The sequence below is a fragment of the Neomonachus schauinslandi genome, chromosome 11 (genome assembly GCF_002201575.2).
Source record: "Neomonachus schauinslandi chromosome 11, ASM220157v2, whole genome shotgun sequence".
NCBI classification, from domain to species: Eukaryota; Metazoa; Chordata; class Mammalia; order Carnivora; family Phocidae; genus Neomonachus; species Neomonachus schauinslandi.
In genome coordinates this window covers 97,441,730-97,461,104 of record NC_058413.1, presented here as the reverse complement: position 1 = coordinate 97,461,104, position 19,375 = coordinate 97,441,730, and the positions used below count along the sequence as shown (strand labels likewise).

Sequence of the window (19,375 nt, the reverse complement as noted above, 5' to 3'; positions counted from 1 at the left end):
TGAGCCACCCAGGTGCACCAAGTTAAATCTATATTGACAGTATGCTCACATCAAGTGAAAAAAAAGGATGCCGAATAATGTGTATAAAGTCATCTCATGGGATGCCTGGGTGGCTCAATCGGTTAAGTTTCCGCCTTCAGCTTGGATTGTGGTCCTGGGGTTCTGGGAGCGAGTCCTTCATGGGGAGCCTACTTCTCCCTTTGTCTGCCGCTCCTCCTGCTTGTGCTCTCTATCTCTTTCTCTGACAAATAAATAAACAAAATCTTAAAAAAAAAAATCATCTCATTTGGAAAAAACACAAAAGCAAAGAAATACACATGTAAGTATACGTGTTTGTGTGAGAATAAAGATGTGAAAGCAATCAGATAAAACAGTGGATATATTAATTATGGGTGGAATTGGCATGCATTAGGGAGTGACTTAACTATCACTTTTTTATTATTCCACTTCTTACTACAAATATATATATTTTTGTTAAAGTAAAAAAGGAACCAAACAACTCCTCACACATAATAAAGTAGAACCTTAACAAACAAAACAAGACCATTTTTGTTGAACGTAATGAATTCCCACCCCGTACAAGAATGCCTTTCTCAGCATTCTTAACAGGTGTTCATTCGGCCTTTATCTGAACACAGGTAATGGAAGGGTTATTGCTTCTCAAGGCAGTAAATTCCATTTTTGAACAGTTTTGATTGTTAGAAATTCTTTCTCCTGCTGAATTGAAATCTGCTTTATTGTAACTTTCTCTCTTACATCTAGATACTGGCTTTCAGAGCTACTCATCAACCCGATTCCTTCAATTCAACTTGAATTTACTCAAATCAATATGTTAATTTGTGTTAGTTGAAAATAACCTTTAGACCAAAAGAACTAATCCGTTTCCTTCTTTACTTGTGTGTGACTGTAATTATGGGGGACTCAGGAGATACTAAAAGCTATCCAGGATGTAACAATAAAGCGAGAAGAAACAAAGAAGAAGATAGAGAAAGAAAAGAAGGAGTTTTTGCAGAAGGAGCAGGATCTGAAAGCTGAAATCGAGAAGCTTTGTGAGAAGGGCAGAAGGTAAATGATGCTGTTAAGAATAAAACCCCTGTGTGCATGTATATATTTGTGCATAAGCATCCAGTCTTGTTTATGTGCCTAGTTTCTTTTCTTTTGGTCTAAGTTTTATTTGAACAACAAGTACACAAATAGAATCTTCTAATGATTTTAGCTTTTTCAGCACCTTGTGTTAGATTCAGTAAAAAAAAAATTTCAGATTCAATAATACCTTGAAATAATAGCAGCTGATTGTTGGGTCCTAAATATGATCAAGATTTTGAAATGCATCTAACACCTGCTTCACTTGCTTTGATCCTGATTTTTTAGAAGTTCAGGCTGTGGGAATACTTTGATTATGTTATTCAGCACTAAAACAAATTTTAAACAGTAACATTGTAAGTAAGCCTTTGGAAAGAATTATTTAGTGGATCTCTGTTCTCTTCTGGGTACTACAGCAAGACCAAGGTGCGCATAGAATTTGGTCAGATTTTGTTTTCCAAGATTCTTAATGTGGAAATCAAAATAGCTGTGAACCCTGATGATTTTATTTAAATTCTAAAATGTGCTTTTATTTATCAAGAAAATCTTGGCCTGCTCATGAGTCAGAGCTCTAAGTGAAAAGTAGCAAGCTCATTGGTTGAATCATTTTCCAATTATGAAAGATGGTAACTGTGAAAGGTCAACATGAGAAAGAACATTTGGGAAAGAGCCTAAGGACCAATCTGTTTTGTTGAGAATTGAATGATAATGCTTCAAAGGTGGGTCAGTTGTCCATGATGATCCATCCATGCGTCAGCGATTATGAAGAGTGTGCTGGAAGCATAACGCTATACCTGGCATTGTTAGTGATTGAACCCCCTGCCCCCCCCCCCCCCAACAACATGGCCTCTGCCATTGTCTTCACAGGCTGGGAGGGGGACAGTGAAACAGAGACATGAGCGTGCAAGCAGTTTAGCAGCAGTCTTAGCAGAAGCTGGGAAGGTGAATCCATTATTATAATTCTAGGCTCTGTGAAAGATTTCTTTTTGATGTGTACTCTACTCTTAAGGTATCTCTGACCACTTTCTCTGCCTTCTGATTGGATAAGCCCAAATGGTGATTGATACTAACAATTTGCTGCTCGTGGTCTGGGAGATCCAGTTGGGCTTTTTTATGTGTCACAAGTGTCAGAATGACACTTTCTATCATGCTTTTTGTAGAATGTGGGTTTCACTTTTCCAGAAGTAGGGGGAAGAAGTCTTCTGTGTGTATCTTTGTTCTAGCAGTGATGCGGGTTTTGTTCTGCATTCCAGCATCCACAGAAACTGTGGGCACAGAGATTTTGGGCATTGTATTAGTCTGTTCAGACTGCCATCACAGAATACCACAGACTGGGTGACTTAAACAACAGTAATTTATTGTCTTAGGGTTCTAAAGACTGGAAGTCTAAGATTAAGATGCTAGCAGGGTTGGTTTCTGGTGAAGTCTGTCTTCCTGGCTTGCAGACACTGCTGCCTTCCTGTTCTGTCCTCACATGGCCTTTCCTCCGTTTGTGCATATTCCCGGTGTCTCTCCTCTTCGTGTGAGGACAGCAAACCTGTTGGATTCGAGCCCCATCCTTATGATCTCATTTAACTTTAATTACTTCCTTAAAGGCCTCATCTCCAAATATAGTCACATTGCTGGTGAGGGCTTCAACAAATGAATTTGTGGGGGACACAGTTCAGGCCATAACAGTCATGTTTCCTATTCGTAGCTCTCATTCCATCAGCCAACGCTCACTGAGTGTCTACTGTGAGCCAGACAGTATGGGCCCAGAGAATAGAAGGCCCCCATGGAGCTTATTGTTGAATAGGAGAGATGACAAATAGATAATTACAAACTAGTATAATGATACCATGGTAGTGGTCGTATCGGAGTATGTAGAAGGGGCATGGAACCCAGACAGGGCAGGGGGAGTCAGGGGGATTCCCAGAGGAAGTGATTTCTAGCACTGAATCCTGAAAGATAAAGGGGAATGTGAACACCACATGCAGTGCATGATCCTTGATTTGATCCTAGACTAAACAAATAACTTTCAAAGAAAGAGTTACAGGGGTGGGGGTTGATACAGGGAGGAATTAGTTGGGCAAGGAATAGGGGAAAGACATTGCAGGCAGGGGGCCTACAGACAAGAGAGAACAGCACCTGAGCTGTAGGGAGGTGGGGAGGAACAAGACCAGTGCGGTAGTGGGAAGCCGGTCACAAAAAACTGTATCGTGTGTTCAGGAGTTTGGGTTTTTCTCTGATAGCGATACTGAAAGATTTTAAGGGGGGAGGGGTATCAGAGGAGGAGTTCTGTGTTTTAGATAAATGACTTTGGCGGGTGGAAAGTGGTTGGGAGTAGTGTAGAGGACCAGTTAGGAGACTTACCTGTCAGATCCTGCCTGAGAGTGACAGTGGCCCACACTGCAGTGGCCCTGGCTGGGAGGAGAGAATTTCACATGGATGTTATATAAAGGTGAATTTACAGGGTGCCTGGGTGGCACAGTCGGTAAGTGTCCGACTCGTGGTTTCGGCTCAGGTCATGATCTCAGGGTCGTGAGGTCGAGCTCCGAGTTGGGCTCTTTGCTCAGCGAGTCGGGCTCTGTGCTCAGCATGGAGCCTGCTTGGATTCTCTCTCCCTCTCCCTCTGCTCCTGCCCACTCCCTGCTCTCTCTCTCTCTCTTTCTCAAAAATAAATAAATCTTTTAAAAAAGGTGAATTTACTCAATAGAAATCTGCTAAGTGCTTTGTACTCTTTGGGGGTAGTCACTATGTATTTTAATGTAACTATAATTTCTAAAGAAGACACCCTGAGTTAACAACAACAACAAAAAAGCAACCCCCCCCCAAAAAAAACTAAGGAACTAATACTCAGTTTAGTCATGTGTTCGATGATTTTCTCCTGGATACCTGGTTGCTTTGTCGTGGATGTTGTCTTGCTTTCGTGGGACACTTCCTAATTCCCAGCTTATATCCTTGAGGATTATTGCTGGCATGAGGAAGGTGAGGCTTCCATGTGAGTGCTCTTCCAGGGCAGAACTTCTTTTTTAAGATTCCTGCCTTTAATAGTGACTCATTGAGAATGGCAGCAAGTAGGACTCTTCCCCAGTAAAAGATGGTGAGCTTGAGCTTTAAAAGACATCATCAACTGATTCATAGAAGTAGCTTGGGACAGGGCGCCTGGGTGGCTCAGTTGGTTAAGCTACTGCCTTCGGCTCAGGTCATGATCCTGGAGTCACAGGATCGAGTCCCGCATCGGGCTCCCTGCTCAGCAGGGAGTCTGCTTCTCCCTCTGACCCTCCCCCCTCTCATGCTCTCTCTCTCTCATCTCTCTCTCAAATAAATAAATAAAATCTTTAAAAAAAAAGAAGTAGCTTGGGACAAATAACAGGAAAGCAGAAATACTAGGCATCATTCTTCTTTTTTTAAAAATGTTCTGAGCATGGGGCACCTGGGTGGCTCAGTTGGTTAAACATCTGCCTTTGGCTCAGGTCATGATCTCAGGGTCCTGCGATCAAGCCCTGCATCGGGCTCCCTGCTCAGTGGGGAGCCTGCTTCTCCCTCTCCCTCTATGGCTCCCCCAGCTCATGCTCGTGCTCTCTCTCTCTCTCTCTCTCTCTCAAATAAATAAATAAATAAATAAAATCTGGAAAAAAAGTGTTCTGAGCTTGCCTGATGAACTCATATGATAGAGTGATAGGTAAGTAGCACATCAAGGGACTTACTGTTGGACACATTATTTTTTTTACTTATGAGAGAGAGAGAAAGAGAGAGTAGGGAGAGGAGCAGAGGGAGAGGGACAAGCAGACTCCATGCTGAGTGCAGAGCCTGACATAGGGCTCGATATGAGGACCCTGAGATAATGACCCGAGCCGAAACCAAGAGCCAGACGTTCAACCAACTGAGCCACCTACGCACCCCTGGAAGGCATTACTCTAGATGTCATTTAAGAGTCTGCACTAAATTGAAATCAACAGTGTGCATGAAGATTCATTTTGGAAATTTCTCACCAAATGCTAGTTTATTTAACTGGTATGTGTAAAAGCCCTAGCAGCTTGCGTAGCAATCAGTAAATCTGGTGAGCATTTCTTGGGTGCAAAGCAGTGAGCCAGGCTGTTGCAACATCCTGTATTTGACCATAGCTGTCCATCCTTCCAGCAGTCTGCTCGTTCCCAGTGAGTCTACACTTTGACCACTTGAGGTCTTCTTTCTTGTTTGGAAACCTCATTCCATTTCCCACCAGTCTTTCAGCTCCCTGGAAGCATGTCTTTCCATAGCTAGCCTCAATGCACGGTCCACTGCTTGGGTCACTCCCTTAGTGTTACCCTCAATTCTCTTTCCTCTCATTCTTCTGTAGTACTCCAGTCCTGGGTCAAGTCAGCCGCCTGACATCTCTGGGCTGCTGAGTGCTGCTGGACATAGCCCTCAAACTGTGTCTGGGGTCAGAATAAATGTCTGACTTCTAACATCACTGGAATCCTCGAGACTCCTTCTTCTTGTGAGGGCTGTCCCAAACTTCTACCTCCCTTTCTCAACTTCGTCTCTCCACCATTTCTCTCCTTAGTCTTAGCAGATGATCTTGCTTTTTATTTCACTGTAAAAATAGAGGCCATCAAGTGAAACCTCTTTCAGTTTCCCAGCTCTCAGCAGACACATCCATCCTTTCCTCCTGTCCTTGTATCTGAGTCTAAACTTTGTACCTGTACGTGAATTCAGTTCACTCTTGAAGCTGCCATTTGTCCATAAGTGGCCGTACTATGTACCGCCTGCCTAAACTGAATAACCAAGAGTCATCCTAAATTCTCTCTTAGCCCCTTTTCCACCACATCTGCTTTTACATTCTTTTTTTTTTTTTAAGATTTTATTTATTTATTTATTTGAGACAGAGAGAATGAGAGAGAGCGAGCACATGAGAGGGGGGAGGGTCAGAGGCAGAAGCAGGCTCCTTGCCGAGCAGGGAGCCCGATGCGGGACTCGATCCAGGGACTCCAGGATCATGACCTGAGCCGAAGGCAGTCGCCCAACCAACTGAGCCACCCCGGTGCCCCTGCTTTTACATTCTTAATATTATCCCTTTCTTGGGATGCCTGGGTGGCTCAGTTGGTTAAGTGGCTATCTTCGGCTCAGGTCATGATCCCGGGGTCCTGGGATCGAGCCCTGCTTTGGGCTCCCTGCTCTTCACGGAGCCTGCTTCTCCCTTTGCCTGCTGTTCTCCCTGCTTGTGGTCTGTCTATGTCAAATAAATAAAATCTTTAAAAAAGAATTATCCCTTTCTCTCTGTTCACGCTGACCCTGTCATTTCAGGATCTCATCAGTCCTAGATCACTGAGGTAGGCTACGAAACTTTCTTTGCCTCCACTCTGCCTCTCTTCTCACTTGTCTAGTACACTGCTAACCGTAGAAATCTTTTTCACATCCACGTCTGATAATGTTATTTCCCTGCTGAAAATTTTTCATAGTTCTTGATAGCTTTTGGGGTAAAGTTTCAGCTCTTTAGCTGAATATAGAAGGCCCTCAGTTACCTAGTCCCTGTTTATGTCCTTAGCTGTACTGTTGACTGCTCCCCCAAACAACTGTTGCTGGTTTATACCTACTGCTACATGAACTCACTTAAAACTCAGCCTGTATTATCTGCTCTAGAAGCTTTCCCAGATCCTCCCCTTCTCCCCTTCACACATCGTGACCATTTCGTTTAGATGACCCTCTTCTGTACTCATTAGCATGCTGAGTATACCTCTGTCTTAACACATACTTCTGATAGTCCTTTGGTTGACTTGAATGCTTCCCCCATCATATAGTTTCTTGAGAGTAAGTGTTTTGATCCATTGCTGTGTAAAATAGCCATCATAAAACTTAGTATCTTAAAACAGAATAATTTGTTATTTTTCACAGGTTTTTGGGTTGTCTCGGATGGACGGTTCTGCTAGTCTCTAGGGTCATTCCTGTAGCTGTGGTCGGACGGCAGCTGGGACTGGAACATCCAAGGTGGCATCATTCATATTTCTGGTACCTTGGCAGGGACACCTGGAAGGCTGGGCCTAGCTGAGACACGGAGAGGGCTAGGCCTTTTCTCACTCTCTCTCTCTCCATATTGTCTTTTCCCTCTCCAGGTGGTCTTTCCAGCAGAGGGGCCAGATTTCTTTCTTGGTGGCTCAGAGCTCCCAAGAGTACAAAAGTGGAAGTTTCTAGGCTTTCTCTAAGGCATAGACTTGGAACTGGCACAGTGCTATTTCTGTGACATTCTTTTGGTTAAAATGAGTCACAGGGCCAACTCAGATTTAGTGTTGGAGGGGGCTGAACATGAACACCAGCAGGCCTGGTTCATTGGGAGTGGTCCATATTTGGAAATCTGCTGCTGCAGCAAGTTAACACATCTCACTTAACTTTTTCTGCTCAGTATGTGTTAATATCTTTTAGATATGGGGAATCATAGAGATTATACAAATAGGAGATGCATAATTAGAGGTGTCTTAGAAATATGCAGGATGAATTTTGGGGGAAGAGTGAGGCTGAGACATCAACAGGAAGCACTTACAATAAACTGAGTTTCTAAGGATCATTATAAGACTAGTGATGGTGGAATGAAAAGGAAGAAATGGACTCCGGAGGAATCGATGCTTGATTATTTTAGAGATTAAGGCTGGGGGAAGTGTCAAAACTAACTTCTGTATTGACCCTGGGTAACTATGTGCCACCTGGACAGTAATTGGGAAATGGAATCCCCATTCTAAGTTCTGAGGGTAAAGTAAGTGATGTGATGATGTGAGACATACAAGTTAAAATCCTCAGGCGGCCATTGGAAGTAGGACACTTGACTAGAAGAGATGCTCTGTCTTGATTTGGAGTTGACTGCGTAGAGGTTGTAACTATCTGAAACTCACTTAAAGTGAGTTTTCTGTGGGAAAAAGCATAGAGTAGGGCTCAGTTCTTAACGCTGAGGCACACCTACAGTTTGGGAATACAAAGAGGAAGAAGGGAAGGCAGAAAGAAAAGGAAACAGCTTAGAATAGTAGTATAGGGCTTCAAAGGGGGAGGTGCATAACAGTGTCAGAAACTGCAGGGAAGTACATGAGAACTGGGTCTGAGTAAAGGCCATTGGTAATTACTGAGTGTAACCAACAGGGGTTTGTAGGCAGAGGAATTCTTTTCCCCCAATATTTTATTATGAAAATTTTTAAACACTAGGAGAAGCTAGAAGTATTGTACATTAACACTCACCCCCTAGATTCAGCAATTAACATTCTACTAAATTTGTTTTAGCAATATCTTTCCATCCCTCTATCCGTTCATCAGTCCATCTTTTTTTTTCTTTTCAAAGCATACCAGAGTAAGTTGCAGTCATCAGTAACTTCACCTTTAAATCCATAAACGTGCATATTATTAATTAGAGTTAAATATTATTTGTTTCCTTTTTTTTGGTAATAAAATATATATGCAGTTAAATACATAAATCTTAAGTGTGCCGTTCCATAAGTTTTGACCAATGTCAAATGCCTGTGTAATTCAAACCCATTAAGATACAGAGTACTACCCTTAAACCAAATGGTCCCCTCATAGACTTTCCCAGTCTTTTCTTGTCCCATCTTCCAAAGACAACTGCTGTTCTGATTTTCTCATCATAAATTAACTCTGCTGTTCTAGAGTGTCACATAAATGAAATCCTACAATATGTACCCTTTTGTGTAGGACTTCTTTCATTCAGCATAATGCTTCTGACATTCATTTATGTCTCTCTATTGTCGAGTAGTATTCCTTTTGTTAATACACCACACTTTATCCATTCTCCTTTGAGGGGTCATGTAATGGTTTCTAGAATTTGACTATTATGAATAAAGCTGCTGTGAACAGTTGAGTATGTTTTTGTGTGAGCATATACTTTTATGTTTCTTGGGTCAATTTCTAGGAGTAGAATCAACAGGTTGTAGGGTAGGTATATGTTTAGTTTTGTAAGAAACTGACAGATAAATTTCCCAAGTGCACATACCATTTTACAGTCTACCTACAAGGTATGAGAATTCTGGTTGCTTCATATCCTTGCCATTCAAGTGGTTGTATTTCCTTGTGGTTTTATTTGGCATTTTCCTCATTACTAATGATGCTGATCACTTTTTCCATGTGCTCATTGGCCATGCATATGTCTGTTTTTGTGAAGTATCCGCTGCGATTTTTGCCCCCCTTCCTTTTTTTTTGGTTGTTTTTAGAAGTTCTTTGCATATTGCAAATATAAAGCCCTTTGTCAGTTATATAGTCTGTGAAAATGTTCTTCCACTCTCTGACTTAGCTATTATTCATTTTTTTAAATTGAATGTTTTGATGAACAGAAGTTTTAATTTTAAGGCTGTCTAATTTATCAAGTTTTCTTTTATAGTTATTGCATTCTTTGTCCTGAGAAACCTTTGCCTACCCTGAAGTAGCAAAGGTGTTCTCCTCTGTTTTCTTATGGAAGCTCTATCATTTTAGCTTTTATCTTTATGATTCATCTCGGGATAATTTTTGTACATGGTGAGAACTAGGGGTTGAGGCTCATTTTTTGAGGTTCACGTGCCTATCCAGTTGTCCCAGCACTGTGTGTTGAAAAGACTTCCCTTTCCCCCATTGGAATGCTTGACACCTTTGCCAAAAACCAAATGACAGTATGAGTCATTTGTATAAATAGTGGGTCTATTTCTGAGCACTATTGTGTTGCATTGATGTATTTGTCTATCTTTATGCCAAATCATGCTGTCGTGATGATTATGGCTTTATAATAAGTCATGGTCAGAGAATGTAAGGTCTGCTTCTTTTTTCAAGGTTCTTTGGAGTTTGCACTACCTTTAGGTCATTTGCACTACCATATATGTTTGAGAAATAGCATGCCAGTATCTACAAAAACAAAACCCAAACTGGTGAGACATAGTTCCTTTGAATCTGTAGATCAATTTGGGGAAAATTGACATCTTAGTAATACTGAGCCCTCCAATCCATAAATATGTATCTATCAGTTTATTTAGATCTTTATGTTACCAACCTTTCAGAATTTTCAGAGTCCAGGTCTTACACAACTTTCTTTAGATGTCTAAAGAAATTTATTCCTAAGTATTTTATGTTCTTTGATACTATTTAAGTAGAATTAAATTTCCAAAAAAATGTCAACCGTTTCTTGCTAGTGTATAAAAATATAATTTATTTTGTATATTAACCTCATACCTGCCACTTTGCTAAACGTACATATTAGTGTCTTAGTTGTTTTGTGGATTCCTTAAGATTTTCTACATAAACAATTATAGCTTCTGCGAATATACAGTTCTATTTCTTCTTTTCAAATCTTAAGCCTTTTATCTCTTGTAAACATTAATACACTGACTAGGACCTCCAGTACTGTGTTGAATAGAAGTGGTAGAGTAGACATACTCACCTTGTTTCTGCTCCTCATGGGAAATGTTTAGTATTTTACCATTAATTGGGATGATAGCTATAGGTTCTTTGTAGATGCCCTTTATCAAATTGGGGAAGTTCTCTTCTGTTTCTAATTTTCTGAGAGTTCTTAACATGATTGGGTACTTAGTTTTGTCAAATAGTTTTTCTGCACCTATTAAAATTATTGACTGGGGGCGCCTGGGTGGCTCAGTTGGTTAAGCGACTGCCTTCGGCTCAGGTCATGATTCTGGAGTCCCGGGATCGAGTCCCGCATCGGGCTCCCTGCTCGGCGAGGAACCTGCTTCTCCCTCTAACCCTCCCCCCCTCTCATGTACTCTCTCTCTCTCATTCTCGCTCTCCCAATAAATAAATAAATCTTTAAAAAAATAAAATAAAATAAAAATAAAATTATTGACTGGTTTTTCTCCTTTACTCTGTTAATATGGTAAATTATATTGATTTATTTTCAAATGTTAAACCAGTTGTCCATTCTTGGGATAAACCCCCTTGGACAAGATATGTTATTGTTTTTATATATTGCTGAATTCAACTTGCTATTATTTTTAGGGATATTTGTGTCTATACTTACTGAGGAATATTCTACATTTTTTTATTTTTAAAAATGTAATTATATCAGTTGCTGAGAGGGTGATGTTAAAATCTCTATGATTATAGACTTTCTTCTTTTTCCTTTTAATTCTGTGGATTTTTGTTACGTATATTTTGAAGTTGTATTGTTAGATACATATACGTTTATGATTGTTATATATTCCTGATGAATTAGCCATTTTATCATTATGAAATGTCTCTCTTTATTTTTGTCATATTCTTTATGTTAAAGTTTACTTTATGTGGTATTAATATTGATACTGCAATCTTACGCTTATTTTTTACATGAGGTATATTTTTCCATCATTCATCTTCAACCTGTCTACATTTTTATGTGTCATAAAGATAGCATATAATTGGATCTTTCTTTTTTATCTATTCTGACAAGCTGCCTTTTAATTAGAGGCTTTAGTCAGTTTATATTTAACGTAATTATCGATATGGTTGAATTTAGGTCTACTCTTTTACTATGTAAATTGAATATTAATTCTTGAATATTTTTTAGAATTTTAATTTGGCCTTTCCTTCTGCGAATACACATCTGTTACATTAATTCACTGGCAGCATTTGTTATAAAGAAAAATTACATGCCTGATGCTTATTTTGTATTAGAAAGACTTGTAATTTTCTTGGTTAAGGAAAATTTCTTGGGAAATTTTCAGAGTCTTAATTGTAGAAACTTAGAGTTATTATCCCTTAGATTTTTGAACAACCGAAGATTTTTAGATATAATCTACATCAATAAAAGGCACTTATTTTAAGTTGCATATAGATGAATTTTTACAAACTAATCATGCATATAAACACTAACACAATCAAGGTATACCACATGGCCGTTACCCTATAGTGTTCCATGCTCCTTCTCCATCACTGCCCTTTCTTCCCCTCAGTTCTCAGGTAAACACTTTGTCACTGTAGATTACATTTACATTTTCTAGAAATTTGTGTCTAGCTTCTTTCACTCAGTCTATTTTCAGGATTCATCCTTGATGTTATCATGGATATGAAATATCTCAATAGTTTATTCCTTTTCTTTTTTTAAGATTTTGTTTTTTAGAGCAGTTTTAGGTTTACAACAAAATTGAGAGGGAGGTACAGAGATTTTCCATATAACCCCTGCCCCCACACATGCATAGCCTTCCATTAATCAACATCACTCACCAGAATGGGACATTTTTTACTAAGGGTGAACCTATCCAAAGTCCATAGTTTACCTTAGGGTTCACTCTTGGTTTTGCACATTCTGTGGGTTTGGACAAATGTATAATGGCATATATCCATCATTTATAATATCATACAGAGTATTTTTCACTGCCCTAAAAATCCCCTGTGCTCTACCTATTCATGTTCCCCTTGCACCTTTCCCCTAACAAGAGCCACTGATCTTGTTACTGTCTCCATAGTTTTGCCTCTTCCAGAATGGTATATAGTTGGAATCATACAGTATGTAGTTATTTAAGATTGGCTTCTTGCACTTAGTAATATGCATTTGAGGTTCCTCCATGTCTTTTCATGGCTTGATAGCTCATTTATTTTTAGTCCTGAATAATATTCCATTGTCAGGATGTACCACAGCTTTTTTATCCATTCATCTGCCAACAGACATCTTGGTTGCTTCCAGGTTTTGGCAGTTATGAATAAACATAAACACGCTGCTGTAAACTCCATGTGTGGTTTTTGTATAGACCTAAGTATTCAGCTCCTTTCAGTAAATACCAGAGAGTGCAGTTGCTGGATCATATGGTAAGAGTATGATTAGTTTTGCAAGATACCAGCAAACTGTCTTCTAAAGTGGCCGCACCATTTTGCATTCCCACCAGCAATGTATGAGGATTATTGTTCCTCACATCCTTGTCAGCATTTGGTGTTGTCAGTTTGGGCCATTCTAATAGATGTGTAGTGGTATCTCATTGCTGTTTTAATTTGCATTTTTCTGATGACAGCTGATGTGGAACATCTTTTCATATGCTTACTTGCCATCTGTATGTGTTCTTTGGTGAGGTGTCTGTTAAGGACTTTGGCCCATTTTTTTAATCAGGTTTATTTTCTTATTGTTGAGTTTCAGGGGTTCTTTGTGTATTTAACAGTCCTTTATCAGATGTGTCTATTGTAAATATTTTCTCCCAGTCTGTGGTTTGTCTTCTAATTCTTTTGTTACTATCTTTTGCAGAACAGAAGTTCTCAATTTTTTAAAAGATTTATTTACTTATGGGGGGGGAGGGGCAGAGAGAAACTTAAGCAGACTCTGCGCAGAGCTGGTCACCAGGTTTGATCTTACAACCCTGAGATCATGACCTGAACTGAAGCCAAGAGTTGGGTGCTCAATTGACTGAACCACCCAGGTGCCCCCGGACATTTCTCATCTTAATGAAGTCTACTTTGTCAGTTATTTCTTTCATAAATTGTGTCTTTGGTTTGTATCTAAGAAGGCATCACCACACCCAAGTTCAACCAGGTTTTCTTCTATGTTATCTTAGGAGTTTCATAGTTTTGTATTTTACATTTAGGTCTACAATATTTTTGAGTTAATTTTTGTTAAAGGTGTAAGGTCTGTGTTTAGTTTCACGTTTTGCATGTGATTGTCCAATTCTTCTAGCACCATTTGTTGAAGAAACTCTTTGCTTCATTTATTGCCTTCATTCCTTTGTCAAAGATTAGTTGGCTGTATTTATGAGGGTCTGAAATAGGCTCTTTATTCGGTTCTATTGATCTGTTTGTCTGTTCTTTTGACACTACCACACTGTTTTGATTACTATAGCTTTATAGAAAGTCTTGAAGTCCGGTATCACCAGTCCTCCAAAGTGGTTCTTTTCTTTCAAATTGTGATGGCTAATCTCAGTCTTTTGCCTTCCATATAAACTTGAGAATCAGTTTGTTGACATCCATAAAATAACTTGCTGAGATTTGGATTGGGATTGCATTGAATCTATAGATCAAATTGAGAAGAATGGATATCTTGATAATGTTAGTTTCCCTACCCATGAACATGAAATATCTCTCCATTTATTTAGTTCTTTTTTAAATTTTGTTCATCAGAGTTTTATAGTTTTCCTCATAAAGATCTTTTATATATTTTGTTGGATTTATACCTAGGTATTTCATTTTGGGGGGGGGTGCTAATGTAAATGATACTCTGTTTTTAATTTAAAATTCCACTTGCTCATTGATAGTATATAGAAAAGCAATTGACTTTTGTATATTAATCTTGTATCCTTCAACCTTACTTTAATCTATTTGTTCAAGGAGGGTTTTTTGATTCTTAACAATTTCCTATATAGATGATCATGTCATCTGCAAAGATATTTTTGTTTTCCTTTCTAATCTGTATGCCTCTGGTATCCTTTTCTTGTCTTGTTGCATTCTTCTAGTATGAAATTGATGAGTGGTGAGAGGGACATCCTTGCTTTATACCTGATCTTAATGGGAAAGCTTCAAGTTTCTCACCATTAAGTATAATGTTAGCTATAGGTTTTTTACAGATAGTCTTTATCAAGTTGAGAAGATTGCCTTCTATTTCTAGTTTACTGAGAGTTTTTATCATGAAAGTGGGATTTCGTCAAGTGCTTTTTTTGATAGGATCTGTGATTTTTCTTTTTTAGTCTTCTGATGTCATGTATTACGTTAATTAATTTTTGAGTGTTGAACTAGCTTTGCATACCTAGGATAAATTCCACTTGGTCATGGTTTAAATTCTTTTTATATTTTTTTAGATTTGATTTGCTAATATTTTATTGAGGATTTTTGCATCTTTTTTTTTTTTTAAAGATTTTGTTTACTTGACAGACACAGCAAGAGAGGAAACACAAGCAGGGGGAGTTGGAGAGGGAGAAGCAGGCTTCCCGCCGAGCAGGGAGCCTGATGTGTGGGGCTCAATCCCAGGACCCTGGGATCATGACCTGAGCCGTAGGCAGACGCTTAACGACCTAGCCACCCAGGCACCTGAGGATTTTTGCATCTTATGTTCATGAGAGATACTGGTGTGTGGTTTTCTTTTCTTCTAATGTCTTTGTCTGGTTTTGGTATTAGGATAATGTTGGCCTCATAGAATGAGCTAGGCAGTATTTCCTCTGCTTCTGTCTTTTGAAGGAAATTGTAGAGAATTAGTATAGTTTTTTTCTTTTTTCTTTTTTTTAAGTTTTTTTTTTTTTTTTTTTAAGTAATCTCTATCCCCCAGTGAGATCGCTACCCTGAGATCAAGAGTCACATACTCCACCAACTGAGCCAGCATGTGCCCTGGTTCAATTTTTTTCTTAAATGTTTGGTAGTATTTACCAATAAACCCTCTGAGCCTGGTGCTTTTTGTTTTGGAAGGTTATTAATTATTGATTCTTGAATAGATACAGGCATTCATTCCTTTTTAATGCTGAGTTGTAGTCCATTGTGTGAATATCTCTGTGCAGTTGTTCTAATATAAACTGGCTCCTGTTCTTCCTGGTGAGAAGTCAGTGACCATTCATATTATTGTTTTCCTCTATGTATTATGTCATTTTTTCCTGTGGCTTCTTTCAAGATTTTCTGTCTTTAGTTTTCATTAGTGTGACTTTGATCAGCCCAGGTGTGATTTTCTTCATATTTTTCCTGTTTAGGGTTTTCTGAGTTCTTAATCTGTAAAGTTATGTCTTTCATTAAATTGTGTGAAATTTTCTGACATAATTTGTATATATTTTTTCTGTCCCGTTTCCTCCTTTCTTTCTGGGACTCTGCTTTCACATGTTAGTCCCTTTGATATTGTCCTATAGCTCATGGAGGCTCTGTTCATTTCTTCACTATCTTTTTTATACTGTTCCTCATATTGGGTAACTTCTCTTGATGTATCTTCAAGTTCACTTATTCTCTCTTGTATCATTTCCATTCTCTTAAGCCCATGCAATGAATTTCGTAATTCCAGTATTGTACTTTTCAGTTCTGTCATTTCAATTTATTTCTCTTTTATAGTTTCTGTTTCTCTGCTGAAAATTCTTATTTGTGCACTCCTTGAGAACATATTTTTTATGTCCTTTTGCATAGTTAAAGTAGATGCTTTAAAATCCTTACCTGCTGATTCCAGCATCTTGGTGACCTTGAAGTTCTTGTTCATTGAGTTTCTTTTTTTGTTGACCAGGATGTGGAATCAGAAGGATTATCCTAAGAAACAAGCATGAAAGGTACACACTATCTATTTACATGAAGTTATAGGATAGACAAACATTTAGTGAGAGAAAGTAGATCAATGATTGTCAGTGGCTCAGGGTAGAGGGAAGAGATTGATTGCCATATAGTAAATATTCAGGCTTCGCAAACCATAAGTTTCTGCCGCAACTACTCAACTCGGTTGTTATAACAATGAAAGCAGCCATGAACAATATGTAAATAAAATGAGCATGACTGTGTTCCCCAGAAAATGTTACTTATAAAAATAGGTGGCAGCCTAAATTTGACTCACAGGCCATAGTTTGCCACTCCCTGCTCTTGACTGTGGATCATGTTTCCTGTTTCTTTGTATATTGGTAATTTATGCTTGAATCCTGACTATTATGAATATTGTAGAGACTCTGGATTTTGTTCTATTTCTCCAAAAGTCTTGGTTTTTTTTTTAAAAAAAATTGTCATATTGGGCTTAAACATCATACCCTTATTTGATGGCCAGCAGCTGTGGTCTCTGTTAAGTTTGTTTAGCTATAACTGGATTCCTTAGAATCTCTTCTGTGCATGTGTGGTTCAGGGATCATCCAGATATTTGGGCAGGTTTGTATTCAGTATGTGGGGCTCCTCATCTGTAACTCTTTTCTTTTTAGGGTTTCCTACTCATTTTCCAGTTGTTATGGTAGTTTGCAGTTTTGTCCTTTAGTTTTCAAGCATGTAAGCCTGCAAGGTTTCTGTCTGTTTTAGCCATCAGCACAGTTGGCTAGGGTTTGCCCTTACGCAAATAACTGTAAAAAAGAGGAAACAACAGTGATATTCACTTCTTCCAGTTGTCAGATTGCCTCCAGTTTATGCCTGGTTCTTGTTTGCTATTTAATGCCTTCAGATTAGGTGCTCTTTTACATTTTGTTTAGAATTTATAGTTTTTGACCTGTAAGATGTTGGTCTGTTAGGAGCAACTCTGTCCTTACTAGAAGTGGAACCTCTGCAGATTTAATTTGTAGGATAATTCTGCCCACATTAGGTTAGATAGGCTAAAGTATAGATCAGCTGGTGTCAGGAAGACAGTTTCAGCCAGACAAAATGAAGGCCTGATTTAATTGGCAAAGGAACGGAAAGGGGGGTATTCTGAGGTAGGATTGATAAGATTTGTTGACTCTTACAGAGAGAGGAGGTGTAATGACAACGAGATGTCTGAGATACAGAAATGGTGACTACAGGAAGGGGAACAGGGGGGCAGTGGCTTGGGGGTGGGGGTTGCAGATTCTTTTCTTTTTAACTGCAATTTATGGAGGTTATATGATAAAATTCATGGAGGTTATATGATTAAATGCACCCATTTTATTTATTTATTTGTTTGTTTATTTTAAATTCACCCATTTTAAATGATGTATACAGTCATGGAATCCCCACCAGAATCATGATATACAATATTTCCACTACCCCAAAAAGTTCCTTCATGATTCTTTGGAGTCCATTGCCTCCCCTCCCCTGAGCCACTGGCAACCACTGATCTACTTTCTCTCACTATAGTTTTGCCTTTTCTAGGACTTCATGTAAATAGAATCATACAATATATATAGCCTTTTGGTCTGTTTCTTATTTAGGATAAAGCTTTTGTGATTCATCCATGTTGTTGCATGTATCAATAGTTTATTCCTTTTTATTGCTGAGTAGTATTCCATTATAAAATTATACCAGATTTGTTTATGTATTAACTAGTTGATGGACAATTGGGTTGTTTCCTTTTTTTTTAATTTTTAAACTATGATAAATAAAGCTGCTCAGGTGTTTCTGTGGACATGTTTTCTTTTCTCTTGGGTAAATGCTTAGGAGTGGAATTGCTGGGCCATATATTTGCTTAACTTTATATGGAACTGCCAAACCATTTTCCAAGGTTGCTTTACTATTTTGCATTCCTACCAGCAAGTGTATAAGCATTCCAGTTACTCCATATCGTCACCAATACTTGGCATTACAAGTCTTTTTAGTTTTAGGCATTTAAAGAAGTGTTCAATAATATCTCATTGCATTTCCCTAATGACTATTGATGTTGCGCATCTTTTCATGTCCTTATCTGTCATTTTTCCTTCTTTTTTTGGTCAAGTATTCATTCAAGTATTTACCCATTTACAAAAAGCATGTCGTTTTCTTATTGAGTGTTCTTGATACAAGTTCTTTGATCAGATTTGCATTTTGCTGATGTTTTCTCCCTGTCTGTGACTTGCCTTTGCGTTTTGTAACGGTGCCTTAAGTTTGGTGAAGTCCAGCTTTCCTATTTACTAGTTTTTTCTTTTGTGGCTCATGGATTTTGTGTCCCAAGAACTCTTTGCCCAACCCAGACAAAAATCAATTTAATTAGAAGAATGACATTGTTTACCTTTTTGTAAGTCTCTTTAGTGGAAGAAGCTTAATTCTCTTATCTACTTCTACATGTAATCCATTGCGGTATGTTGTTTGATTCAAGTATGTGACGAAAATCTGGTCATAACACAGATTAGGTAGTTGAAAAAGTGAGGAGTTTTTTATTTTTTTTTATTTTTTTTTTTTTTAAAGATTTTATTTATTTATTTCACAGAGAGAGACACAGCGAGAGAGGGAACACAAGCAGGGGGAGTGGGAGAGGGAGAAGGAGAAGCAGGCTCCCCGCAGAGCAGGGAGCCCGATGCGGGACTCGATCCCAGGACCCTGGGACCATGACCTGAGCTGAAGGCAGTCGCTTAACCAACTGAGCCACCCAGGCGCCCAGTGAGGAGTTTTTTAAAAAGATTTTAAAAAATTTCTTGGAAGTTTTTATTTATTTGAGAGCAAGAGAGAGATTGCACTCAAGCCGGGGGATAGGGGGAGGGCTGAGGGAGAGGGAGAAGCAGACTCTCCACTGAGCATGGAGCCCGATGCGGGGCTTGAACCTAGGACCCCAGGATCATGACCTGAACCCAAAGTCAGACGCTTAACTGACTGAGCCACCCAGGCACCCCTTAATAGCCTTTTTTAAATAATTGTGGATATTCTTTTTTTATAGTACCCCAAAATTGGACTGGTGATAGTTTCTTAAAGGTTAGTTGAGTCAATTGGCTTAAGTTACACTTTAAATGGATCTTTTAATTGTGTTCTATCAGGGAAGACAAACTTTTCCTTCTGCCCTACTGGGTTTAACGTCTGAGGCCTGCAATTAAACTGACAAAAGGGAGATTAACAGGAA

General features: G+C 38.8%; 1 protein-coding gene across 3 annotated transcripts in view; it reads left to right on the top strand.

Moving 5' to 3' along the window:
- Positions 1-19,375, top strand: part of RNF214 (ring finger protein 214) — a 44,296-nt gene that overhangs the window by 11,776 nt on the left and 13,145 nt on the right. For all 3 annotated transcript variants that reach the window (XM_044919743.1, XM_021696558.2, XM_044919744.1), the window contains one exon: positions 926-1,065. In XM_044919743.1, the coding sequence (XP_044775678.1) occupies positions 926-1,065 (140 nt within the window). The remainder of the gene's footprint in view (positions 1-925; positions 1,066-19,375) is intronic.